The 27,158-nt window shown below is 41.4% G+C and overlaps 1 protein-coding gene and 1 long non-coding RNA gene across 4 annotated transcripts; one reads left to right on the top strand and one right to left on the bottom strand.

Moving 5' to 3' along the window:
• The first annotated feature begins 485 nt into the window (after nucleotides 1-485).
• Nucleotides 486-12,681, top strand: LOC119906998. 2 transcript variants are annotated; one of them, XR_005445068.1, is made up of 10 exons: nucleotides 486-550; nucleotides 796-908; nucleotides 985-1,034; nucleotides 1,127-1,285; nucleotides 1,381-1,475; nucleotides 1,568-1,601; nucleotides 1,685-1,786; nucleotides 9,612-9,707; nucleotides 11,327-11,642; nucleotides 12,572-12,681. It is a non-coding gene; the product is annotated as an uncharacterized LOC119906998 (long non-coding RNA). The 2 variants fall into 2 exon arrangements; XR_005445067.1 differs by lacking the exons at nucleotides 1,381-1,475; nucleotides 1,568-1,601 and having other exon boundaries at nucleotides 1,127-1,320.
• On the bottom strand, nucleotides 5,143-26,586 carry cgnb (cingulin b). Of its 2 annotated transcripts, none has more exons than XM_038724518.1 (20): nucleotides 26,395-26,586; nucleotides 20,691-21,837; nucleotides 20,511-20,599; nucleotides 20,338-20,407; nucleotides 16,686-16,783; nucleotides 16,357-16,489; nucleotides 15,841-16,053; nucleotides 14,287-14,414; nucleotides 12,995-13,115; nucleotides 12,591-12,803; nucleotides 12,291-12,389; nucleotides 11,306-11,563; nucleotides 11,043-11,213; nucleotides 10,333-10,494; nucleotides 10,008-10,097; nucleotides 9,792-9,875; nucleotides 9,562-9,680; nucleotides 9,230-9,338; nucleotides 6,764-6,927; nucleotides 5,143-6,494 (listed from the first exon to the last, which is right to left on the bottom strand). In XM_038724518.1, exons 2-20 carry the CDS (start codon nucleotides 21,819-21,821, stop codon nucleotides 6,347-6,349), a joined length of 3,600 nt encoding a protein of 1,199 aa, XP_038580446.1. In that variant the 5' UTR covers nucleotides 21,822-21,837; nucleotides 26,395-26,586; the 3' UTR covers nucleotides 5,143-6,346. The 2 variants fall into 2 exon arrangements, with proteins under 2 accessions (XP_038580446.1, XP_038580445.1); XM_038724517.1 differs by having other exon boundaries at nucleotides 26,419-26,586.
• Between the last annotated feature and the right edge of the window lie 572 nt (nucleotides 26,587-27,158).

Raw genomic sequence — 27,158 nt, 5'->3', positions numbered from 1 at the left:
CAAACGCCGGTCTCTCACACCAAAGGCATGTGTCTTATCCACTGCTCCACAACCAATAAGTATGCTCGTTACTGTATGTAGACTTATTAAGCAAGTGTAGCTTTTGGGTGTAGTTTATTCAAAATGTTACTCTACTTGTTGTTCACAGATGTGGTAATAACAATGTTCCAAAATTATGTGGAATTGCATATTTCTCTATTGGATTTTCTTTTTTTTTTTTTCCTTCCACATTTTGCACACTGCGAAAGCATGTTTTAATCGCCACGGACATTTTTATGATTTCTGTACCTGCTTCGACTTCTCCCTGCACTCACTCTCTCTCACACACACACACACACACCCCTTTACCTCTAGTCTCTCCCTGCAAACACACCAGCTTTCCCTGCCTCTCTCCCTGTCTGCTCCTCTGTGTTTCTCCATAAGCAGTAGGTTATGTTTTATATGGAATCAGATCCAGATCTGAATGTTTCTGTCTCTGTTCAGTTCCCAGATGAGACGCTGCGGAGCGGTGAGCTACTCAACATGATCGTAGATGTCAGACTCCACACAGGTAACAGCTGATCAGGACTCACCTCTGCAGAACCTTTAGTCTGGTTCTGAGCCTGGTTGTGTTAAGTAAGCAGGTCTGTGTTGTAGCTGTAGGAACTGATGTGTCACATGATGATGGGGAGCCTGGTGATGTTCAGGAAGGACTGAGAGAGTCTCACTGAGGATGTTGAGCACAGAGGACACCTGTCTTTGAATCTTCCACCTGTGTCCACCTGTCCTCATGGCGGCTTCTTCGTGTGTCCACAGTTTAGTCTCTGGTCTGGGAGACCTTGAGTAGTACAGCACCTGGCAGCTCTTCCTGGCTACTGGCACCCCCCTAGAGACCTTCATCCCCATCCTGCAGCACCTTAAATATAAAGGTGAGTGGTGTCCAGGAAAGGGTCCCTGTCCTCCAGTCTGATCAGTCCTCTGACTCCTTTGTCTTTGTGTTCTCAGAACACCTGGATGCCTTGTCGTGTCTGCTGCTTCTCCGCAGAGTACGACAGGTACGACTGCTTCTCCGCAGAGTATGACAGGTTCACACCTGGACACTCGTCTTAGAGACTCCTGGGTCCCCATTAACATCTGTGTGTCCCAGGCCCAGTGAAGAGATGGTGAAGATGGTCCTGAGTCGTCCCCGTCACCCCCGAGGACCAGTTCACAACCAACATCCTGAGACACTGGGCGTCCAATGACAACGCGCTGGGAGAATACATCAAGGCCCAGCTGATCAAGAACAACCAGCCCCGTGAGAGAGGTGAGGACAGACAGAACAGATGGATGAGGACAGAGGTGAGAACTCAAAGTTGAGGACGGTCTCTGGGTACCTGTTGAACAACGGTTGTGTCTCAGTCTTCACAGTTCCAGCAGTAAACTGGCTCAGCTCACCCTGGAACAGATCCTGGAGCTCATGGACAACCTGAGCCTAAGCAACACCCAGAAAAGCTGTCAGTACACACACAGGCTTACTGATTGCTTCAGGAGGTATTGATAACTGATAGCTGACTGATTGTGTCCGTCTCTGCCATTCTTCACTCAGACCTCTGCAGCACGTTCAGGCCAGCTGTGACGAGGTCCACAAGATGAGGCATGCGCACGCACACACACTGACTGGTGACATCACTGTGGCGGCTGATATCACTTCCTCCTCCTGCAGGTGTACAAAGACTTCCAGACCAACCCTCCCAAGTCCTGCTGTAAGGCTCATCCCTCCTCGCTTCCGCTCAACGAGGAGGAGACCGCCTCCTGCAGTCCCTCAGTACGTACCCACACCTCCACCTGCTCCTGTGTGAGGACAACCTGAATCTGCGTCTCGTTCTTTGGTACGTCTCGAAACCACACGGAAATTTGATGTCTGATTTGTGCAACCACGAAGCAGCTTTGTCTTCACCAAGCAGGAACCTCCAGGTTTGAAAAGTGAATCCTCAAACCTGCATTCTCTCTAAGCCAGCAGGGAGCGACTCCACTGGATCGTATATGGTCTCAGTCACTAGTTTCAAGTCTTCAACGCAGCATGATGTTGATTTAGTAAATTATGGTCCCATTTAGAGGAAAATAGACCAGAAAGCAGGGGAGGCTTTAGGGCGGGGCTACTTTGTGATTGACAAGTGTGACCCAAATATGGTACCCTATGGATGTTCAGTCTGTTCAGGACAGAGCTGAACACATCTTCTCAGCTGGACAGGTAGGCTGAAAATACAGCTGCTTGTTACTTTCTATAAGTTGAACTAAAAGACGTTCTGTTAGCTTCCTGCTCAGCTTCCAGTCTGAATGGGAGATGCTTCACTTCTCCAGCCATTTGGGAACAACAGACTTGTTGGTCTGGAGAAGCTGAAGAATTTATTAGCAGAGACACCGACACCATACTTTTACTGCCAGATTATTTTCCTCTGAGATTCACCGTCACTTTGTCACTCGGACAAACACAGAGAAGGAGCTGCTCTGATAACAGTCAGATGTCCTGCAGGGTCTTAAAAAGTCTGAAATTTCAAAATTTAAGGCCTTAAATTTGCTGAAGTTCTAGGTCTTAAAATTTTAAATGGGTATTTATTTTCCAACGTACATGTAACACTACCTCTAAGGCTAATTGAAATGCCCAAGCAGCGCTCAAGAATATTTTTTCCTCCCGTGGTATTGTAGTTCTAGTCGGTAGTCCAAATATAATTTGCTGTATTACGACTACAAAGACCAACAGGCAGCTTTCATGTTATTGCCGCAAGTCTTTCGGATTGTACCAGAGTGCAACCTTATTGGTTCTTGGATGGAAAAATAGATCTTAGGGCTTAAAACCACTCTAGCAACGTATCTGAAACCTACTGAGCTGTCTCCCTCTCCTCGTTCTTCAAAGGAAGAGCGAAAATGGGGAGCAGCTGAAAATGAAGGTGAAAGTTAGCAGAGGAAAAGATCAAAATCAAGTTGCAGGTTGTACATCTTGATAGTTAAAAAAAACAAATAAAAACAGTGTTGACCACGGAGGAGCTGAGGTTAATGTTAAAGCAAATCAGGGATGCAAACCCAATTATTCTTTTGGATTTTGATGTACAAATGAAATCCTTGTAGTTATACAGAAGGGAGTTGGTTCTCATGATGCCCATTTGTCAATTTCTACAAATGTATAAAGCAGTAAATTAAGACAAACAGGAACAGTCCTATCTGTATTGATTCTGAGGTCATGTTAACAGTGTTTTCCGGCCATTATTAGGCAGTGAGGCTCAAAACTTCTTAGTGTTGTGCAATAAATAAAACCATTGTGGAGAGCATCAAAACCAACCAAATTTATTTTCACAGCTCTAATGGTTAGACCCCTTACGATTTTTCTACCGGTGATCCATTTGACATCAGCAGGTGCACCGCATGCCAGCTTGCTAATTACATAGCTTATTAGTCATCGTCCATCCCGGTGTTTCATCGTTAACATCGTCTGATGCCAATTTTGTAGACATCACTCAACCCTAATTTGAATACAGCGATTTACCCTGCAAGTAATTTTGTGACTGCATTTGTGCATTTCCTTTTTTAAAATCATGAAATAGGTTTTAAATTTCATTCATAATAGTCTTAAATTTGACCAGGTAAAACCTGCAGAAACCTTGATATTGTTCCATTACCTCATCTACCTGACAATTTGCATAGTGTGGGACTTCAATATAAATAAAGTTATGCATAGTCACTTTTTCCACAAAACACAGTAGAGTAAGTAGTAAAAGGAAATTTTATTTATCTCAAGAGATTCAAGTTAACACCAAAAAAATATGGAATCTGGAAATAGAATGTTTAACATTATTGCAAAAAAATGGAAAAACTATTGATTAAAATTGTTGCTGGTTAATTATCTAATCAAGCAGTTAGTCTGTTCAGCTTTATGCAAGATGTGCCTTTGTGTCAGTTAAGTGTAGAAATGAAAGATACTAATAAAGAGAACTTGAATTGTAGTAATGGTGTTACTAGTGTTGCAGTGAGTGTGGAGAGGCAGGTTGGAGGACCCAAACACAGGACACACAACTGGCAGGTATAGTTCAAAGATTTATTAACCAAAGGCGAGCACACTTACTATCAGTGGCTGAGTCCAAAAGAATCCACAAGGGCTGGTACAGGTTGACAAGGTTTCAGGCAGATATCCCGACAGAGCGTCTCCACACAAGAACACTGCAAACACCATACAATGACCCAACAAAGACAAGACAGAAACACCAGCTATATATACAGGGACTAACGAGCAGGGCAGGAGCAACACAGGTGACAGACATGAGGCTAACGAGACACAGGCAGGCAGAGAGAGAGCAGGGGAAAACAGAGAACAGTTGACAGGCAGACATGGGGCAAAATGAATAACCAACAAAGACAAAAACACACAAGTTACAAAGTGCCAGAACCTGAACGAGAACACAGAACTAGAACACAGAGTACAGAGGAGACTAAACCAAAATAATGTAAACAAGAACTAGGAGTGAATACTAAAACATGAACTAAGGACCAGGACTAAGAACAAAGATATAGAACCAAAACCCAGACTCCCAAACAAGACACACAGACAGGATCATGACAACTAGTATTAGTAACTCGTAGTGTTCGTATTTTTCATATTCGTATTTTTTAAGACTACTATCTGAAAATGGCCATTTTGTAAATTTCAAGTTTACTAGTAGTAACTTTGTTGAGTCAGTTTCCATTAGTATTTGAGTCTAGCACAATACATTTTTTAGTAGATTTCATTCAGAGTATAAGTTGTGCGCAATTACATTTACTTATTTCAGTTTCAGATAAACTTCTACGTACATGTTTGCGTCCCTCATTTGATGTCCCTCATCACCTTTACATTGAAAGTGCATTACTAAGGGATTATTTCATGGCCAGTATGAACATGAGAAATGATTACAGCAAGAAAAATCAGTTTCCATGTTCGCATGGATAATTAAAGACAGAGTTGAAAAAGTTGTTAATCTGTCTTTTAACTGCAAATTCCCTGGTTCAAATCCAGCCGGGACCCTTCGTTGCATCTCTCTGCTGTCTGTAATAAAAACTTAAAATGTCTCAAATACTTTTAATTTAATACATGTTTAAAAACATGTATATTGTACAGTATCAAATATTGAGAGATCAAAAAAGAAAATAACATGAGTAAAACGTATATCTCTTTTTATTGTACACATGGTCAAAAATTTTCTTAAAATATCTGTCAAATTAGGACAAAGCTTACAAAGCTCTGCTCCGTATATCAAATGTTACAAGCAGCTTAATAAACATATTCCACATGTAATAGCATCCTTTGTTGTAAAGACCCAAATACACATTTAAAAGTGACATGTCTCAAATGTACACCATCAAAATGTAATTTGGAGATTATAATCAACATTCATAACAGCCAGGTGCAACAAAGAGAAAGGTGAAATGCTTCCAAATTTAACCTAATCATTCTTTCAACAGGAATGTACAGGAGGTGCAAGCATGTGAAATATTATTTAAATCATTACTGCAGCAGCATATAAACAGAACACATGCGGAGACAACATGAAGTGAAAATAAAGATATAAAGCAAATGTTTAAGGCATTTGAGTGAAAACATGCACATGATTCAAGCTTAACACAGAAATATATTAATCTACATTAGAAATATGGTGGTTAAAGTAGAAAATTGTATAGGGAGCATATTCATGTCTGAGGACACACAGTGCTACAGTATGTATAATTGATTGTCTTGAGAACGAGTATGCACAACTATTACAGTGTAAAAATATAGGCTCAGTTTAAACAACCCATCATTGTCACATTCAAAGGTTTAAAAAAAACACACATCACTTTCAAAGAAACACTTGGAGCTGCTAACAACACTGACAGATGTAAATTATCATGCGCAAGCAAACACAGATTAAAATAATTAAGAACAATTAAAAGATATGGAAGTAATTTTTTGGTTTAAGTCTACTGTATGACCTCTGGAAATAAACCATGCCACAGTATTATGCTACCACAGTAGTGTACAGTAAGTACAGTCAAACACAACACGCAGCAAAGTGAACATTACAGTTAAAGTTCACATTAAAGATGAAGTACATGAAGTTAAACCTTGTATTTCTAAGTGTAATTCTTCTCTTCAACATAACGGAAAAACAGAAGACTTCAAGACAGATAAAACATGACAGTACTGAAGCAATCATAATCACAGCTGAAGGCTAAAAAAAAATTGCAATCTAATTATCCTGACAACCTGTCTCTGTTGGACTGCTGCACTAAAAATAAAACCAAGAACAACTGCAAGGCAGATTTGTAGCGCAGCGTTGCTCTGGAGATTTTTTGTTTGTATTTATGCCGCCATCTTCCTTTAGCAGTTGGAGGTCTGAAGTTGGCTCTCGTTCAGGATGGAGGTGATGTTGGAGTCATAGAGACCATCCTCATCCTCAGAGCTTAAAGCAGAGGAGCTCAAAGCGGAGGAGCCCAGACCTGTACGATGTGGCTGCTGTGATTTCCGCCTGATAAATAGCAAACAACAGAAAATCCAAAAACATTGACTCAGTTCTTCTACTTTCATACATTGTAGCACAGTGAATACAGGCATGGGCCCTGCTAATTACTAGAGAGTGCCACCTAGTGTAAAGAAGACACACTTGGTTACTTGTCAAATACTGAAAGTTAAGGACGTCATCTTACATTGTGTGGTTACATTCTCAAATTTAAGTTGGATTTAACACATTTTTTGTGACATTATTTCATAGAGTTGGGACATTAACTTCAGTCTTACTTGAGTTCACTCTCCAGGGCTGTGACTTTGGCATGCAGTGCTTCCTGTAGCTCCTGCTGCTCCTCCAAGTCTCTGAGAACCTTCCGGCGGACACCCTCCAAGCGCTCCACCTCTCCCTCGCTCTCGTCCACTTGCCGTTTCAAGGCCTTCACACGCAGAGACAGCTGGGGACGGAGAGAGGGAGAGGCAGGGGGTTAGAGGGGGAACAGAGGAGGTCACAGGTGAAGATGTGGGCCTTGAGGGAGCGGAGGGGACCAAGCAGGAGAGGCAGAGGGTCTGACGGGTGCGTGGATTTGTAGGGGAGCAGCTACAGCTACATAAAGAAAGGCTGAGGCAGCTAGAAGATGATAGTGAGGTCAGGGAGAGTTCTGGTGATCGAGTGAGGTTGGGTTTGGGTCAGGAGAAGTACAGATGAGATTAGTCCTTTTGTCAAAGAAGCAATTAAGCTCTGTTTGAACTGTGTTAATGATTAAACAGCAGGAGTAGGTCAAACAATATCCATCTATAATTCTTACTACATAATTAAAACTGTGTCAAGCTGGTAAATGACTACACACAGAGTCAGGAAACTTGAGACACCCACAGTAAAGCATCTGATAACTTAAGAATGGAATAGAAAATTTCACCCTTCTGATATTAAAATAATCTTTTGTAAAATACACATATTTGGTTTCTTGCCAAGAGTTAATGTTAGATGAGAAGATTGATACCACTCTTCTGTATGGTAAATTTGTAGCTAGAATCAGCTCCCGGTTATCTTAGTTTAGCACAAAAACTGGAAACAGCTAGTGCCCTTGGTGTAAATGATAAAGATGGCAGTTTCAATGAAAACAAGTGACATAAATATGTTACTTGTTCCCATCTGGCTACATCAGCTGGTAATGTGCTAAACTCAGTAAATGTAGTATATGACCCAGCATATTTTTAACATTTTCTCCCCCTTTTTAATGTTTTCCTGAAAAACTACAATGACGTTCAGTTATTTTTTTCCTTAACTGGCTACTTAATGACATTGGTAATATTGGTAATAACACAGGTTTACTATATGATAGTATGATAGATATTATTCTGATTAAATACAGGCAAATATACTATATGTCGCCTTTTGGTTTATGGTTTACCCGTTACAATATGTGCTTCCATTGTTCCTGGAAGTCCGGGTAGTTATTTTCGCTCTGAGTTCACAAGTAGGAACTCCAGCTGTAGTGGTGTTGCATTGTACTGTTAGGATTTGGTTTTGTGCTGTTATTTTTCCTGTGTTTATTTGATATTGTCAGGGTTTGGAGTTTTGTAGTCTAGTTTATTATGGCTCATTCGCTTTAAGGTTTTCTTTGTAACTGTCTTATCGCTCATTTTAGTACTTGGTCCTGTGCTTTAGTTCATGTTTAGTGTTTTCCTTATCAGTGTTCTTCTGTATTTTCTCATTATGGTCTGTCTTAGTCCATAATCTCCATGTTTTAGGGTAGTCTTGTCTCTCATCTTAGTTCTTCTTCCTGCACCTTGGTTCTTGTTTTAGTATTTACTTTAGGTTCCTTGTCTACATTATTTTGGGTCTAGTCTCCTTGGTACTTTAGCTCTGTATTCTCCTTTTGAGTTCTTGTTCATTGTACATGTGTGTTTCTGTCTTATTGGTTATTCTCTCTGCCCAATGTCTGCTTGTCTAGTATTCAGTAACCTTGTCTTGTCTGTTACCCCAGTGATCCCTCTGCATGTCTGTCCTTGTTTTCCCCTTCTCTCTCTCCTTTCTCTGCCTGCCTGCCTGTCCCTCACTAACCCCGATCTCTGTCACCTGTGTTGCTCCCGCCTTGCTCGTTACTCCCTGTGTGTATATATACCTGGTGTTTCTGGCTTGTCTTTGTCGGGTCATTACTTTCTATGTGCGTTATGATCCCTCGTTGTCTGCCTACTCGTCGTGTTTCCCTGTACCGTTGGATTTCTGTTTGGACAGCTTTTGTGTTTCTGGACTTTGTCATCAGCCACTCAGTTTGAACGTGTGCTCGCTTTTTGTTGCTTGGAATAAACCATCTGAACTTTACCTGCTAGCCTACGTGTCCTGCGTTTGGGTCCTCCAACTTGCTCAACTCTGCCATAACCACCACTGAACGTAACATGTACCTCTTCTAGTTGGAGGTCAGAAATTTCCCAGTTCCGAGTGGTTTGGAACGCAGCATTCCTATCCATCTGTAAGCACTTGTACTGTAGCACTGAACATGATTTTAGTTATTTGTTTAAAAGGGATCCACTCCCAATGCACTTATTGTTAGCTGCTTTTGACAAAAGCGTCCGTCTGTCAAATTAATGTAACCTAATGTTATCAATCTTATCTAACTCCAGGCAAGAGAGCAAACAAATGTCGAACTATTCCACTAACTGGTTAGATCCGGTTTGAACGTCAGAATTCCGTATTTAACCAGCAAACACTATAGCAAAACACTAAAGATAATTTGTAGAAATCTTGATATGTACCTGATCTCTTTGCTCAACATGCTGGCTTCTCTCCTGGTCTAACGTGGCATTTAGCTCCTTTAGTTTCCTCTCCATTCGTCGCTGAGAAGCCTGGATGCTGGCCTTCTCTCTGTATGGAGAAATCCAGAATTCACACAATACAAGAACCCTCCAACAATTTGACACACTTTTAATTAATTTAATTCAGTATGTTATGGTACTTAAAACCTCATCCAACGCCCCTTTTCAGGTGTTTTTTTAATGGATGGTTGTTTGCTGGGTAACACACAGGACATCATATTTAGATAGAGAAATTGTTTCTTGTTTGACCCCCCGTGTGTGTTCAGCCATACCTTTCTTCACTGTGTACTTTCTCCTCCAACTCTTGAATTTTGTTTTCCAGCAGGGTGATTCCGGGCGAGGGCCGAGTCTGTCCCTCCATATCTACCACACGACTCTTCAACTCCTTCAGCTGGGAGGGGATGATGAAAAATTGAAGGTGAATAAACTACTGAAAAAGCAGTTCTAACGTTGTGTGTGTGAATTAGTGTGCATGTGAAGGTGCTAGATGAACGAACAGTACCTGTCTCTCGAGTGCGCTCTTGTCCATTTCCAGGTCATGTCTTGCTGAGCGCTCCTGCATTAGCTCTGAACGTAGCTGGTCAACCTGAGAGGAGAAAGTGAGATAGGAGAAAGGACCAAAGAGGCAGTCTAAGTAACCCTGTCATCAGATATACCATTACGTAGAAATGCTTCCTGCTTATTTGCATGTGTATTAAAATATTTTTTTATGTGGCACCTGATCTCTGCTACGTGTAATGCGGTCGTTGAGAAGCTCTATACTGCTCCTCTCCTCATCTAGTTCGATCTCCAACGTCTTAATTTTATCCTGTGGACAGACAAACAGATAAATACATACCCTAACATATTTCTTTTTTTGAGCTTATCTTTTAAATCCTCTTGTACTCAAAGGTACTTGATATCTAAACCTCACATGCCTGACTCCCAAAGCATGTTTACTCTTAAACATTAAAAACTATTTGGTGACACAACACTGTATCCCTGATTTACTCCAACCCATCTTTAGATTCCCCGGCTCATGACCTTTGACCTGGAAGCCTCACCTCCAGGCCCCTGATCTCCCTGGTGCGGTCAGTGTAGGTGCTCTTCTCTGATTCTAGTTCACTCTCTAAGTGTTTGAGACGGTTATTGAGGAGATCTCTCTCCAACTGCGCGCTGTCTCTCTCCTCGCTGCACACCAGCAGCTCCTTCTTCAAACGGGAAACCTGGAGACAACATGGAGGGGACCACAATGCATGGACTTTTTCATTTTCATGCATATTCTGTCTTCAAAATCCCCCCAACCCTAACTTAAAGTTTGCTGGACATGCATGTTCTTTCCCCATATATATTTACATACATGTATTTCCATACAAGTCTTAACACATCCTATTACTAGGTATGGTAGGTATTGGACAAGTTTGACCAGATGATGGTACTAGATGAAAAGTCAGGGGTCACAAAATGAACTAGGATTCATAATCTGGGGAACATGAATGTATGTACATAATTCCATAGCTATTAATCCAATAGTTGTTGAGATATTTCAGTCTGGACCAAAGTGGTGGGCCGACCCACTGGCCAACCGACCAATATTGTCAACCCTAGTGCATGGCTAAAAAATACTTTCAAAGGAAGAAAAACAGTCTGACAGTTCAGTTTTTGCTAGAATGGTCTAGTATTTCACAATATATAATATTTCAGAGGTTCTGGGTTTCGTTCTTCACATGCAATTTCACTTATCCTTTCAGTTTTTCAACCCATTCGTCCTCACCTCTTCCTGCTGTGTCTTGAGGTTGCTCTGAGCCCTTTGCAGCTCTGTCAGCCTATCCTTACTGTTGCGCTGAGCTTCCAGCAGGTCCTTCCTCGAGCGCTCCCTGTAGTCGTCTAGTTGTGTTTGCAGGGCAACCACAGACTGATGGGAATCTTCCATCATCGCCTCCATCTGAGGGTGGGAGGAGACAGAAAGAAATGTTTGGGGAATGAAAATATCTCCACATCAACAAACCAAGACATTGTTCTAACCCTAACAAACACCTCTTTGTTAATCTTCTCCAGGGCTCGGTCCAGCAGCCTCTTTTGCTCCTCCAAGTCACTCTTGCCCCTCCTCAGAGCTTCCCTCTCCAGATCTCTCTCCTCTAGCCGCCGAGTCAGCTCGTCCCTCTCCTTGCATAGGCGGGTGGTTCCTCTCTTGGCCTCCTCCAGTTGAGACTTCAGGGAGCGGTTTTCATCTTCCAGAGCTTCCAACGCCTCCTCGGCCTCCGAGTTCCGTGGCACACTGGAGTGAAGCCTTGTCTGGAGAATGAGAAAATATCCACTGATGAACATGGGCCTACAGCGTGTGGCTTCATTTGCATTTTTTCACCATCATGCTGTAGGTAAAAGTCACTTTACAGTGGTTATTTATGTGTCTTGAATTGTATGAGGCCGTGTTAAGAAGAGAGCAATATTTGCTCATTTGCATTTTTCCAGTGTTTCATAATTTGCCTTTGCCCTCTGTATTGTTATATCTGTTTGGTATGTAAAATAGAGGGGGTGGCAAATAATAAAGTGCTCTAAGTCTTTTCATATTTAAAGTACAACTAGAACAAAGAGTATAAACTTCCACTGCCACTGCATACAAACTCCAGTCCAGAATTTTACACTGTGTCCTGGACATATGTTGATTTGTATTTTACTTTACACCTACACTTATTTGTGTATGCCTATGCTCTTCACATGGTTATTTCCCATCAAAAGTAACAAGATTATAGCACTTAAAACAGCTGTAATACATCGCTATTCGAACGTACATGGAGCGCAATGCGCATCTTATGCAAATTTATCTTGGAGGGATTATTTTCTGATCTTACGTGTTTGAGTTTTTCTTTGGATATAATTTACTTCCCATCTCTCAGCTGAAAATAGAATCTGTGTGGGAGGCCATTTCTTTTGTTCTTGTACAGTATGTCTGTTTATGCAATTTTGCAGGGATGTGTGTCTACAGCTGTGCGTTTTTTGGGGGGTTTATTTTCTGCATTACCATGCGGGCCAGCCTCTCTCTGAGACGAGTGTTTGCTTCCTGGAGCTCCAGGTTGGTGCCGTGGTCCACCAGAGTCTTCCCCGAAGACTCAGCTGATGACTGTCGAGAGGAGTGGATCAAGAGAGAAACATGCAGAATTTAGCGACTGGGCATACAATATTATAAACGTTCCTTTAAAATGGTGACATTCATCTAAATGAAAGTTCTAATCCCCTGTTTGTTTTATACATTAAATCAATTTCAAATGTGCTTAAGTTGTTCTATCTATATTTTTTCTATAGATCCCAGATGACGCTTCACCTCCTTCGCCTTCTCGAGCGCCTTTTCCAGCTCGGCTTTGTCTTTCTGTGACTGCTCCTTCAACCTGCTGATCTCAGACAGAAGCTCAGCCTCTTTCTCTCCACTCGCTTTCTTCAGGGCTTGAAGTGCCTCCTTCTTCTCGTTTAACTCGCACTTCTGCTTGTCCAGGTCGGTGCAAGCCCGCTTCAGATCATCATGGCAACGGCGAAGCTCCTTAGGATAAACAATCAGAGATGGATAATGCATGCTTGAGTAAGAGGGAATGAGCAGGGGCACATAACAATGTGTTATTGTTAGATGCTGTAATGTTCTGACAGATTTAGAAAAATAACATACTGTAAAGGTATTCCACCCACACAGCGAGCCTAATCGGTGTTCTGTCTGGTGACTGACGTGTGAATTACCTCTGCTAAAGAACGGTTATCGTCAGATGCAGGCATTTGTTTCTTCATGGTGAGCAGAGAATCCTGAAGATCCTTTAGCTTGCCCTCAAATTCTTCCTTCTCCAAACGGGATTTCATTAGCCTGCGGAGAGAAAGTAGATGTTGAAGAACTCACAGTGGTAACAGTGGCTCTATAAACTACACACACACACACACACACACTGCAGGGCCAAAAGCACACGTGCACAAACCAAAGATAGCAGCAACAAACAAATCACAAGGGAGTAAAACTACTGCACTAAACCATAAAACATCACTGCATCCACAATGTGTCTTTTGTTTGACAATAAGGACTTTCATTGTACCTTAAATAGAGATACAGGACTTACTTATTTAATCAGTTATGTTTATTAGCAATTAAATCGGGAAAGGCAATGAGATGGGATGACCTCATTAAAACAAAATCAGTTACGTCAATATCTGAATGTTGATTGGTTTGAATGACTGACATGATTGGGGTTATTATCACTGTATTACTACTGCTACTTTTACTGTTACTGTTGTTAGTAAGGGGTTCACTGACCTAATGATCAAAATAGATATCTAATGTTTGAGCTTTTCAAGTGAATTTGAAGTGAATATCAGATGATGTTCATTTTAAACTAGGCTAAACCTACACAAACCAAACACAGTGAGATAGATTTTCTCTCTCACATTCGACTGCTGATGTGCTCCCCGCTCCTGCCGATTGAAAAGTCAAGTGAAAGAGTGCATGCATTAAAAATAATGTAATATTGCAGGTCTGAACCAAAAAAACAGTGGACTATAGTTTCCGAGAACTACAGTTTTTAGTGAGCACTAACGGAAAAATATCAAATATGAGTGTGCATGATGCTTTATTAAGGATGGAGTGTGGTGATGCAAGTTCAAAGCAATAAAGCATAGCTGTGAATATAAACCCATTTCCAGTGATACAGTACTGCTGATGTGTATATTTGTCTTGTCCAAAGTAATAGTATAGCTTCATAGTCAGTTTGGTTCAGCATGTGAACTTAGAAATATTAGCTTCAATATGAAGTCTTTAAAACAAACATCGTTTTTTCCCACATATTCACGGTCTTTGAACGTTACTTCATGCTTATGCTGTTTTGTTTTTTAATCCTTTGAAGTTAGGCACTGAAAAAGACACAGCGTGTGTATTCCAACCTCGCAATTAATTAATACAATTTAGAGAGGCTTCTAATGCGAGTAGCATCCATACAAAAATTCACAAAACATAATTACATAAAAACACATGACTTATAGACACTAACTCCTGTGTGGTGGTCTCCAGCTGTGTCTTCCACTGCTCTCCCTGATCTCTGCAGTTCTCCAGTTCTTCCTCCAGGGTAAGCACGGAGGCATTCACCCTTTCCCTCTCTTCTTCTATTTGCTCTTGGGACTGAAACACAGCCACACAAACACACAAAAAATTTGTCACGGGAGTCAGTGTATAAAACAGATTTATTCCTCACATTCAATTATCCTTTTCATTACTATGACGTGTTTCAAAAGGAGTTCACACACCCAAATCTATCACATTTTCTTTTAGTTCAATTTGTTTTTTTTCAAGCAAATGTTCAGCACAAGGGAACAGAAAAACTGAGATTGGGATGGGCTTATGCCTTCATCAGCATGTGTTCAGCCTCTAAAAAATACTTCTACATAAGAAATAACACCTGGAGAATATCAGACAAGATAGAGCATGCTATAGTCGTCACAAACAGCGATCTACTTTAATCCTCCTCTCGCCAAATAAATCACCACATCAAAAGCAGCTGCCAACCTGTCTGCTTATTTCCTTCTCTCTGGCTGCATGTAACTTTTTTCCTGACACCGCTGTTACAGTTTCCAAAATCTGCATAATGATCTATTCCTGTAAATACGTATATGCTTCAAACTTCCTCTACACCACATCCTACAGTACAGCGCTCCAGAAATAGTCAACTGGCAGAAACTGAAACTTTACAATGGAAATTCAACTGGAAAAGTTTTACATTGCAAACACAAGTAGCAAAATTATCTTTTCTAAGTATGCGCTCTAGGCATAGCCTGACCTTATGCTACCTTTGAACATTCACTGCATGCTGACACATAAAACAGAATAACAAGCCAAAAGCCTGGATGTATAATATTGTGGATGCAATCATCTTAATAACAAATGCAGTTGAATGTTTGGGAGTGCACTAGCAGATGTAATGTTTGTAATGTTACAAAAAAAATTATTTCAGTGATCAGAAACAGAGAAATATTTATTATGATTCCTACGTTGCAGGTTTTGCTGTAGCTGAATCAATATTATAAGCATAATCACATGAAAAAACGTGAAAATGTGTTGCACACTAACACAAATATTAAGTCACCAAAATTGTAAAGAAATAAAAGCTGAAAAAAGCCCATCCAGCACACTGTCGATCACCTATTGACAGTGTGCAGAAATCTTTTGGGTCAATTAATGATCTGAAAAAATGGTTTATAAGACTTTCTGGAGCACAAAAACTTTGTAGTAAAAGTTAAGAAAGAAATGCTGAAATAGATTTTGTTACACACATAAAATGGAGATGTAGCTAACTGGTATTTATTAGTGTCTTGTTTGTTCTTTGTTGAGCTTATTGAATCACACGTATTGGTTCAGTGACATCAGAGTTACTAAACCAACATTGTTTCGTTTCATTGAACAGGTTACTCCCTCATCTTACATCAAAGTAACTGTACATGTAGTATGTGAGTCAAGAATATAGAAGCATGTATAAAGCAGCTGATAACAGAACTCACATGTTTTGTGTGATTGACTATATGCACAAAATTCAAATGATAATGCCATCCACCTGTGTGACCTCCTCCATGGTCTTTCTCAGGTTCTCCATGTCCTGGCTGTACTGCTCCCTCAGATCCTCCATTTCTCTGTCATGGCACTCCACCTCCTCCTTTAGTGCCCCCTTCAGGGCTGTCAGCTCCCGTTCCCGCTGGTGTAGAATCTCTTCCTGGCGCTGACGTAACATGGCAGCCTCAGCCAACTCAGCCTGCAACATTATCACATCCTGCAGAAGCACGGACAAAGATAGTCAGATAAGCACACAAGCAAAAGTGCAATGTGTGCAGTGTAATGTTTTATTCTGTGTATGTGTGTGTGTGTGTGCTTCCTACATAGTGAGGACCAGAACAAGATAACCAAGAAAAGCGAAGATATTTTGGCAGGTCCTCACAACATCAAAGGGCTGTTTGAAGGTTAATACTTGGTTTTAAGGGTTAGGGTAGAATTAGAAAGGGTCCAGGGAAACGCATTATGTCAATCAGGGTCCTCATAACTATAGAAGTATAAGGATGTGTGCGTTTGTGTTTACCGTCTGCAGTGTGTCTGAGTGAGGTGAGTTTTCTGAAACCCTCCTCAGCTCCTCCTGAAGCTCAGCCAGCAGATCTTCCTGTAGGCGCAGGCGAGACTCTGCCCCCTCTCTGACTATACGCTCCTCGGTCAGTCTGCGTGCATGCACACACCACACACACACACACACACATTATCAATATTGCAACGCCAAACTCATTAACAAGCCCATCAATCAGGCAACAGTGAAATTATACTCTGACAAAAAAGCCACAGGAGCAATAACTGGAAGCTCATTGCTGGCTGTTAAGTGCACACACTGTACAAGCAGAACCACACACACGTCCTTACTCATCATGGGCCTGCTGCAGTTCTTTCTTGCAGCGATTGAGTTGCTCTTGAAGCTCCTCGAGGTTCCCCACTTTAAAGCTTACATCAGATCCCCCCTTCTGTAGGAAACACAAACACACACAGAAAGGGTGTGTGAGAGAGATTGAGGGTGAGATGGAGAGAAAGAGGACAAAGAGAAAGCACAAAGACACGGAGAGGAGGACTGAAAACTTTGCAACAGAGTGTCACTGCCGACCTTGCAAATACATTATGTGCTCTGTATTGTCTGAAACTTTAAAAGAAAAAGAAAAAATCCCTGCCTTGGATTCCTCGCCCTAGTTTCTGACAGTCAAAAAATCTTTGGGAGAACAGGCCATGCCAGTGTGCTCAGACATCATCAAAAAAGACCACATTAACAACTCTTTCTGACAGGCTGCAGGGGAGCCAAGCCGGAGCGACGTCGCCCCCGCACAACTCTGCCATTCGTCAAGGCTCCCCCTCAATGAAAAGGAGGTATAAGCGCAGCCTGCCCATGAAACCTCTCTTATCCTCCTACACAGTCATTACAGAGATGCACACACAGAAACAGAAGAGAGAGACAAAGGGAAGATCACGGACGGTTGTGCTCCTAAGGGGACCTCACATTTCTGTAATTTATCAGTGATGGATTATGAAGATGTGTTTTGTATAGACTTGTTTAATTTTCTTCTCATTCCCTGCAGGACAGTTTGTAGATAATCCCGTTCTGGGACATTTCAGTTTCTCTCTTTCCTCACAAAGAGATAACAGAAGATAACATATTCGAGAAAGAGTACAAGTTCTTTTAAGCACTTTGAGTGAATTGCATTAGCTGTGTCCTTATGTGTATTAATCATCTACAATAAAAAGACAGCCTCAGCAAAATACTTGGGGAAGAGGATGATGTGATTAGATAATGTAAAAGAAGATCCAATTAAAGCCTGATTTAACCAGCTGGTTTGGTCTTCATGGCCTCTAGTCCAGTGGTTCCCAATATGGGGGTCAGAACCCACCTAAGGGATCGCTAGATAAATCTGTAGTCATGCAAAATTAATTATTTTTCAAACCTATTCAAATATTTTTTTTTATAAATGATATCCTCAATGTAACTTAACATTTTTAAAGAGTCTCCTGGATGATGTAATGTAATCCTATAGGATCATGTTATGGCCTTATATTTTAATCTCAACTGTATTTCTGAGAAATCATGTTTTGTTTGTCAGTTTGGCATGGTCAACGGGTCTAAATACTACAACATCCATGAGCCTCAGCCAGCCTTGCCACGGAGAAGAAGCCAGTTAGAGTCCTGCAACATAGTGGAGCGAATTTAAAAAATGGTAATAGTAACCAGGCCCCTGAAGTTTTATATGTACACACTTTTAAATTTTTAGCAAAGAACCAGAAATTTTCTAACACAATTATTGATCTCTTGGACTGATAATTCAACTGTGATTGTGATGACTTTCATGCTGATGTAAGCATGCATCAAAACAGTTCCTCCTAGCTCTCAAATCTATTCAAATGTAACAACCTGAGAAGGAATAATCCCTCTTTGGTTGAAATGGTCACAATTTGTAAACATGTGCAACCTCATGACGGATCACAAGAAAACATTGTTTTTAAGGGGTGAGAGCCAGTGCTCTAGTCATTTATGTATATCACACACTCATCTGATCCTGCTCTGATCTTATGTTTTGGCTTTATACAGACAAAAGCAATGTTTTGGTTTAGAGACCGAGCTGGAGAAATAGCCTTGGGCTAAAAAAAACACACCACTGTAAACCCCTTCATCCTGCAGTTTGATGCTGGCTGTGGATGTTTCAGTTGCTGTCTGAACAGCCTGAGATGATTGCTGGAAGACAAATCAGCAACTAAATCTACTAAAGTGGGCAGCATGGTTACTGCCATGAAAAACAGAGGTTTTGTACAACAAGACCCCTCTGAGAAGGATCTGTCCCATCTAGCAAGCCAACCCCCAGCTGGTGCAGGGTTCCAGTCCAACTCAATTATTGATGGCTCTCAATGACAGCGCCCTCAACACACACTGAGCAGCTTTCCTCTGCAGGTGCATCGTTGCCAAGAGACAAGATGGGCAAATCATTCACGGGCAGCCATGGTCACAAGTACATAACAAGGGATCATACATAATCAAGTGCATGTAATATAAGAAGCTAAGGACACAAAGGAATAACTTCTGTATGGAGATTTATGCAAAAGGATGCAAATGTAAAAGTGGTGTGCTCGTGCTCATAAAAGCCATGCTACAATCTATTTTAATAAGGTGTCACAGGAGCACAAAGGAGCATAGATGGCACCAAAATTGGAATACTCAGCGTGCTCCTTAATTTTCGCATTTTTTGGCCTGCCAAAAGAGGATCCTGGGAGACAAAGTGAATGAAATAGAAACTTCATATCCTCAGAAAAGAGGACAGGCTGCCAACCATCTGTTAACTTCATTACAAGAACTGAAGAAGAATGCACCCAACCCAGACCCCACTACTTTCCAGCCTTTTGTTTGACCAACATGCTTAACCGACACACCACAAAAGCCAACTGGATTATGAGCTATATATAAATGTATGCAATGTCTTAGCTTTATATATGTGTGTACAACCGAGCATTTTTTTAGGTTAGATACACGCAAAACAAAAACTAATTAATTAATCAATCAATCTCTTATCTGTTTGGTAAATATGAAGCTACAGCCAAGTTGCTGGTAGGCAGATTTTGCTACCTTTTGGAGAGAGTCAGGCAAGCTATTTCCCCATGTTTCCAGTGTTTATGCTAAGCTGGGCTAACAGGCTGATCGTTGTCACTAAACGTTTACCTTACAGGCATTAAAGTTGAACCAATCCTTTTATCTAACTCTCTGCAAGAATGAAGCAAATTTCCCAGAATGTTGAACAGGCTCATACCGATGTTCCGAGGGTCCTATGTTCCCATAAACTAACATGGTAAGATATTGGTAAAGGCTATCTACGCAATTCCAACTGCAGAAGAACCAAAGGGAGATGGGCGTTGGAGTTTAAATGGTCCATTCAGCCACATATCAATGTTTAATGTCAGGAAGACTGTCTTGGCCACAGATTTGAGGGCATAGGTTTCAAGTATAACACCAAACAACATATTGACTTAGGGAAAACATTGCTGGGAACATAAAACCCTTTGAAAGGTTTCCTTAGTATGTCGTATTAAGAGGATATTGTGTTTGGGAGCATAGAGCCCTGGGAACGTGGATTACATTACATTACATTCATTTAGCTTTTATGCAAAGCCACTTACAATTGCTATATACTGTATGTCATATTGCATCTCGATTCACAGCTCCATTTACAAGCTTTTTTGGTGCTTTCAACCCCATCTCTTGGTCTTCATCAGTGAATGGAACAGGTTTAGGTGTCATTTAAGTGTGATTCAAGTGTGAAACACCAGAGCTAGATCTATTTGACTGATGAAGATGGTGAGATGCAAATCAAGGCTAGCAAGCGGACCCTTGAGTTGACATTATTTGACATGAATGAACTTACACTACTTCACTTCTTTGCTAAGGTTAGTTTTTCAACAAAAGTAAAATGATGTGTAAATGCATGTGAAAATACCTCTCATTTACTGTATGTGGTCAAAACAAATCACATGTTTTAATGTTTTGCCGTACCTTAAAACTGTCAGTTGTGTCATTGACGAGGCTGACCTTTCTTTTGAGGGGTCGCTCGCTCTCACTTGGGCTGATCAGGAAACAGTGGACAGAGGATTAGATTGATAGAACACATGTATCCATATACAGTAACAATGACTCTAGCCATTCATTATATCATGCGTGTAATTTACCCCTCTTTAAGGATGTTGTGAATAGTTTGCTTAACTTGAGCTTCCTCCCCATTGATGACCTCTGTGCTCTGACTCTGCAGAGGTATCTCCTTTAAATTGAGAGTGAGCAAAGTAAGAAAACAGTCAGAGACAATTTAATACCTGCACCTAACTCATAACATCTCAATCACTGGTACTTACAGGCTTTTTTGCTACAGCTGGAGCGGTGTCCTTGGCAACAAACTTCCCCGGTGACTTAAAACTCAGCTTGGACGTCTCGAGTGCTGTCACCTTGGAAACAGATGCAGGGCTCCTTCCCAGGCTACCGCTGGCTGGGGCAGATGACGTCAACAAATTGGAGGAGGTAGACAGAGGAACAGAGTAGGGATTCGGAGTTGGAGAGCTAGGAGAGGGAGGGGAAACCTCAGGCTCAGCATCTTTCCTAGCATCAAGACTTCTGGACCGCCTGCGCTCGTCAAACCTAAGTCGCTGCCTCGCTCCGGAGCGGCCTCTCGTCTGTGGGGCGCTGTCTGGTGTTCCACTGTTGAACTTACTGATGAGCTTGTTGATGGGAGCCAGGGAGTTAGTGTCGATTGCTGGGACGGGCTCGTCATCAGTTGATGCTGGAGGTTCTGGGAATGATTGTGAACGGAAATCTTGAACCTGTTTTGTCCCACTGTATCTCCCCAAAGAGCCGGTAAAACAAGAGCCAGTTTGCTTTACCCCTCTGAGTCCCACACCATTTAATTTGACAGGTTTCAGCCCTGCTTCATTATACTCCTTACTAGTCCAACCTCTGATTATATCTGGTTCACTGGCTGTTGCTTTGAGTTGGGGTTTAGCTTTCGACCTCTCGGCCAGTCCTTCTCTGCCAGCTCCACCCTCCTCCTCCCCTTGGGTTCCTGCTTGACCGTCCCCAGGAGGTCTTTTAAGAGGGCTCCCAAAAATCTCCCCATCCACATCCTCTGCTGCAGAAACAGGGGAGCGAGCTGTATTTACAGCAGGGCTATAGGGGTTTATTAATTCAGCTGGTTCTTTATTAATTTTGGGGAGGGTGCTGCAAGGTGAAGGTGGCCCTGAGCTGGGAGTGGGAGTGTTTAGCTGAACTCCGTAAGAGTCACCTTTCTGGCCATCTTTCAGGACCACATATGGCTGCCCAGAGATTCCCTGAACCCGCACTGCCACCCCATACTTATTGGAAGGAGGAGTTGCACTGCTGCTTCCTTTGGATTTATCAGGATAACCTCCGCCTGTGTCATCGAGGTTCTTGATGAAGCGGATCTGAACGCCGTAATCCACAAGAGGCTTCTTGTCAGTGGAGAGAGTGCTCATGCTGACTTCCTGGTTCCTGTGAAAGCAGCCAGACAGGGAGGGGAAAACAGCAGAAATGCAAAACAGGTGAATCAGTGGAACAAGCTACAAAAGCAATGAGAACACTGAGCATGAAGGCGCTGTATTTAAAAAAAAATCTATTCCACAGATACGAATTAAATTCTCAGACCCGCTGTTTCAGCTGTTGCACTGTTAAGACATGCCTTAGTCCTTGACGCTTTTGCTGTTTCCAGGCTTTACAAAATGTAATCAATCCCTCCGATACCTCCTTTTAACCTGCATGTACCAATGCCACTCCTTACTACAGTTTTATTAGCTTTTGTGTAAATGTCCATCATCTTCCCAGGTGGAGTTACTCTGACTCGGCTAACATATCAGATTTCTGGTCTATCTTGATGAAGCTGACATCATCTTTTGCTGCTCTACAGGTTTATTTCCTACTGAACCAGAATGAAGTGTATTCATCTCATGACAAATATGCCAATGGGGCACTAAGAACCTCTTTGTACAGGTCAAGGCCTACTTTTTCCAGAGGGTGTGTTCGAAAGGCAGGGAAAACAGAGAATAGGAGTTTGAATGGGTGTGTTTGAGACACACAAACAAACCTAAGTAATCAATATGTTGCTTCTAATTTACGTAGACATGCTGACTGTGTTGACTCATTCTCTGAGTTTTTGGTATTTTCTATGTATTCAAATAGGTGGTAATAAGAGAGGGAGAGATGTAAATGTATTTTTGACTTATTTGCTAAGTCAACTATATTGCAAATAAGAGGAACAAGGTTTGTACTGTTTAGGTGTTTGACTTGACATGAGTGGATGACTGGTGGCCACAGTAGCAAATGTTTACTAGTCATGAAGAGTACTACTGAGCTTGTGATAAAAGTTATATTATGTCCTCTGTGTCTCTGGAGGAGCTTTCTAAAGTCTGGCCCCTGTTGATGTCACTGGGGTTATCTCAGCTTGTCTATGTTACAAATCAGGGGCATGGAGTTTGGAAGACCTGGGCATTTACCAGACAGGGAGAGCTACTCATTGCATGATGGGAAATGTAGGATCCAGCATTTTGGAGCCTGACCCATATCAGGGATTTAAAATCAGGATAATCAGGATATGTTAATCTCTGTTGCTTCTATTTTGATCATTCTTTTTTTTAAATATTGTCTCTTGGGAGTCCTCAAACTATTTGAAAATGAAATACTGAATTGTCGTTTAAATGACATTGAATCTTTATTACTGCTTTAAATTTAAATATGGCTGCAACTAACATTATATTATTATCGATTAATCTGCCCATTGTTTTCTTAATTAGTTGTTTTATAAATGTCAATGTTGACGTGTTCAGATTCCTTTTCTCAGTCCAAAACCCAAACATGTTTTATTATATTAAATATGACAAAGAAAACCATAAAATCCTCACATTTGAGAAGCCAAAACCAGTATATTTTTAGCACTTTTTGCTTGAAAAATATTTGCAGATGAATTTTTGGTTTATAGACTACAGTTAACAACTCAGTCAGCTACAATGTTAGTAGTATAACTTAAGGACATCCACCTTGTGTGCTCTGAAAATGAGCTTGGTGATCAACACTATAAGAAGGTGAATACTCCTCCTATTGTCCAGGCTCTGTGGAGCATTAAACACTGGGGGCTATGTCAGGAATGGACCTCCCCTCTCTCTCTTTCTCTGCCTTTGCCAGACTCTCCCCAGTCACCAGACTTTAGAGTAGAGTCACTCAGGCGTAGACTGTTTACTTTGAGCTCTGCAGGCACTCACACACAGCTTATGCACCCTCGTACAGCAAGGGTGTGCACAGACATACGCACAAACCTGCTGTGCATTCTCCATCTGGTAGCAGGTAGTTGATCTTTTAAGCATCGCTCATTTCAGTGTCTCTATAAGTAATGTGGAATTATGTTAAAAGACTTCTGTTACTGCTGTCACATTATCACATAAAAAGCGAGTGTTAACTCTCTTGTATTTAAGCACTGCTAAAGCTTTACAGAGCTCACCATTGTGCTTCAATTCCAGTCTGTTTCCTTTGCCCACACCTACAGCACTTACAGATGTGGCTCCCACAGGAATTAAAATGTAACCTACGCTAACAGACTGCTAGTTATAGTGTAACACAAAGCACCTTGACTGGCAATGAGGTTAGATTAGTGAATCAAAGTCAGCCGTCGTCTTTCCTAAAAACATTCTTAGGATTCCAGACGCTCCCTTTACACTTGGCATTGCGCGTGGTTTGCATTTGTATTAATAAGTACAGATTAAGAGGAAACTGAGAACTAGGGCAGCGTTACATGTAAAGCCTACACATGCAGGAAAACTGTCCACACAGGCAGTAAACAAAAAGTGAGCAGACTAATTAAAATATGACAAACTGGAGACTAAAAATACAGCAAAACAAATTAATTCCCCTGTACTAACATAACAACAAGCAACCAGGTTTGCAGACCATGTTGTACACTGGACATCAAAAGAATGATCTGAAGGTTAAAAAAAACAGCTGCTCCTGAGCTATGTGGGAAAATCTTTTAAAAGAAGATGATATGATCTTATGTTCTAACTGTTGTCAAGGTGCTCTACCCTCTGATCCACTGATCACTGGTCACACAGAAAGCCCCCAGGTGTGAATATGTTCCTTGGTTAAAGTTCAACAAAGGCTCAGTTGTTTTACACGTTCAGCAACCAGTAGCCAAGCACTGCTTTGTGACAACTAGCTAACCTGGTGCTCTCTCGCTCTCTTGTCACAAGGAATGGCTGTGTCAACAGAGACAGAAATGTCGCCAAACGGGCTATTCTGCTATTACTCTTCCTTTTCTTCTTACCAAGCAGGCTCCTAATTTTCCTCTGGCCCTGTTCTTGCAGCCACCTCTGCCTCCTACCACACGTCTGATGTTCAACTTTCTCCCACAGTTTCCCTCGCACTTTGATATCTGAACAAGAAGACAAACTACTTTGATAGTAGGGCCGGGTGATTTGGTTGAAATCAGTGTCAGCTGAAATGATAAGTTGATTAATCAATAAACAGAGAAATAATTGAAAACTATTTTGACAATTGATATCATTGTTTATGTAATTTTTCAGGCAAGAATTCTAAACTTTCTCTTGTTCCAGCCTCTAAAAATTAGCATTTCCTGCTTTTCTCTGTTTTATATCCATGTGAATTGAATATCTCTGGGATTTGGACTGCTGGACAAAACAAACAATTAGGAGGCCTTAATGAATATACTTCTGAAATAAGTTTATAAATCATTATATGTCAAATATCAATATATGCACAATCATATAATATAATCAATATAAAATGATCAGTACAACTGTGTTTGACTATTACACCAGATGTAACTCTTCGCACCTGCAAAACACAACTTTAATGAACTACCTGTGTTTTCAAGTATAATTTAGCTAACAGAATTTTGTAAAACACACACTATATGAACACATGGCTCCAATAAAAGTCAATAAATGTTAACTATCACTAAGCACATACTACACAACACATATATTTGCAATACCTAGCTTTAGTATTTGGGTGAGTATAGTACATAGCCTACACAAGAGAAAAGCCAGACTATGCACGGTATTCTAGTTATTGTGGGCTGTGTTGGTGAGGTAGGTGCAGGTTCTCTTGTGTAAAACACATTGTAATTCTAGCCCCTCATTAAAGGTAGGCTACATGTTTACACCTGAAAGTGAGCTTGAAGTGTGGCCCACATCTTAGGTCAAGACCAGGTAATTTCTGGAGCAATTTATTATTTTAAAGTAACTGAAAAAGATCAAGGAACACAAGCAGCTGGTGAGTTATCACTTGTAAACTATAATGTTGGCGAGAATATGACGCTTATCTCACTTTTCATTACAGCCACGTACCCTCTAACCGACACAAAGCCTTCAGTGTATTTTCTTTGCAGACGTGGGATTATTCACGCAGCTTGACACTTAAATGACGCTCAAATGTACATCAATATGTCAAATAAAGATGCCTCAGATGGGAGAAACCATTGTAGCAGGGTAACCTCTTAAGCACCTGTGTGCTCCTGGATTAATTGCGTCACACCCACCTATCCGGTCAGTCAGTATCGTTGCGCGTCGAAACCACCACGGGGGTTGTTTACTCGAGCCAGAGGTAACACGAGCAGAGGTAAGGTAAATGTAAACATCCGACGCACCTGCCTCCCAAAGAGACGCAGTCGCATCATATTTGAAACCTTTACCTTCAATAATAACCCCTCATATCCTCTTTACGCAGCGCAGTCAGATCCAATTATAGAAAGAAGCGGGCACACACACACACACACACACACACACACACACACACACACACACACACAGAGAGCTGCAACCAAACAACAAAAGGCTTTTCCCCCGATGCTTGTTTTCGGTCATTATCGTGAGCAGGAAAAGCTGAGCATGGAAAGACCGCTGCCAAATCTCAAAGCCACAGGTGTCCATCTCTGCTTATCCAAATATTGTAAAATGCCCGCTCAGCAAAACTAGGGCTTACAGTAGGTATCGCTCAGACTCTCAGCACTTTCCCCACACAAGTCAATGTACAGAAAATACTCACACTATGATACTTATTCTACTGCACCTGTAAAGATGATCCAAAACACCAAATGTTCCCCCCTCCTCAGTCCGGGCTCCCGTGTCAGGGTTTACAGCAGCAGCAGCAGCAGCAGCAGCAGCTCTGTACTGTGTTTGTGGGATGAGAAGATGTTAGTCAATGAACTGAGGGCATGAGGAAATTCTCCCCCGCTGCCAGTGCAACCTGTTGCCAGCACATCGGATAGTCATCGTCCCGCCTCAGGACCGACTTCATTGGTGGGAGGGTCCCCGAGAGGCGGTGCCTGCCACGGGGCTCAGTTTCATCTCTGTACAGGGAGTGTATGACCCACTTCCACACTGGTGTTAATGGAAATCATTTCTCAATAATTTTTTTAAAATGTTTGCATGCAAGTATTGGGCCAAAAATCATATCCACCAATACAGATAACGAGATAAACTGAACCCTGCTGGGGCAAAACGAATTAACTATTAATAAGGAAAAGGCAATTCCAGTTAGTTAAACATTGTAATTTCGATTTTATAGCTAAACTGTAGTCTGTATGGCCCTTAAACTGCATTTGTAATGGTATCATTGACCTGACATTAAAAAATTTACAGCAAGTCACTCAGCTTTGACAATAAATTATCAGCTTATCTTAATATATCAACAGGCTAATATCAGATAAATGGAAGTATCATTTATGCATTTGTGTGAACTGTTTGTAAAGACCTTCACACAATTTCTGAAATATCCAAATTAGGGCAGGGCAATAAAACAATTATAAA

Source organism: Micropterus salmoides, unplaced genomic scaffold (genome assembly GCF_014851395.1).
Source record: "Micropterus salmoides isolate LMB-PRFRI ecotype aquatic unplaced genomic scaffold, ASM1485139v1 Ms_hic_scaffold_17, whole genome shotgun sequence".
Taxonomy (NCBI): Eukaryota; Metazoa; Chordata; class Actinopteri; order Centrarchiformes; family Centrarchidae; genus Micropterus; species Micropterus salmoides.
This window is presented reverse-complemented; position numbering and strand designations above follow the sequence as displayed.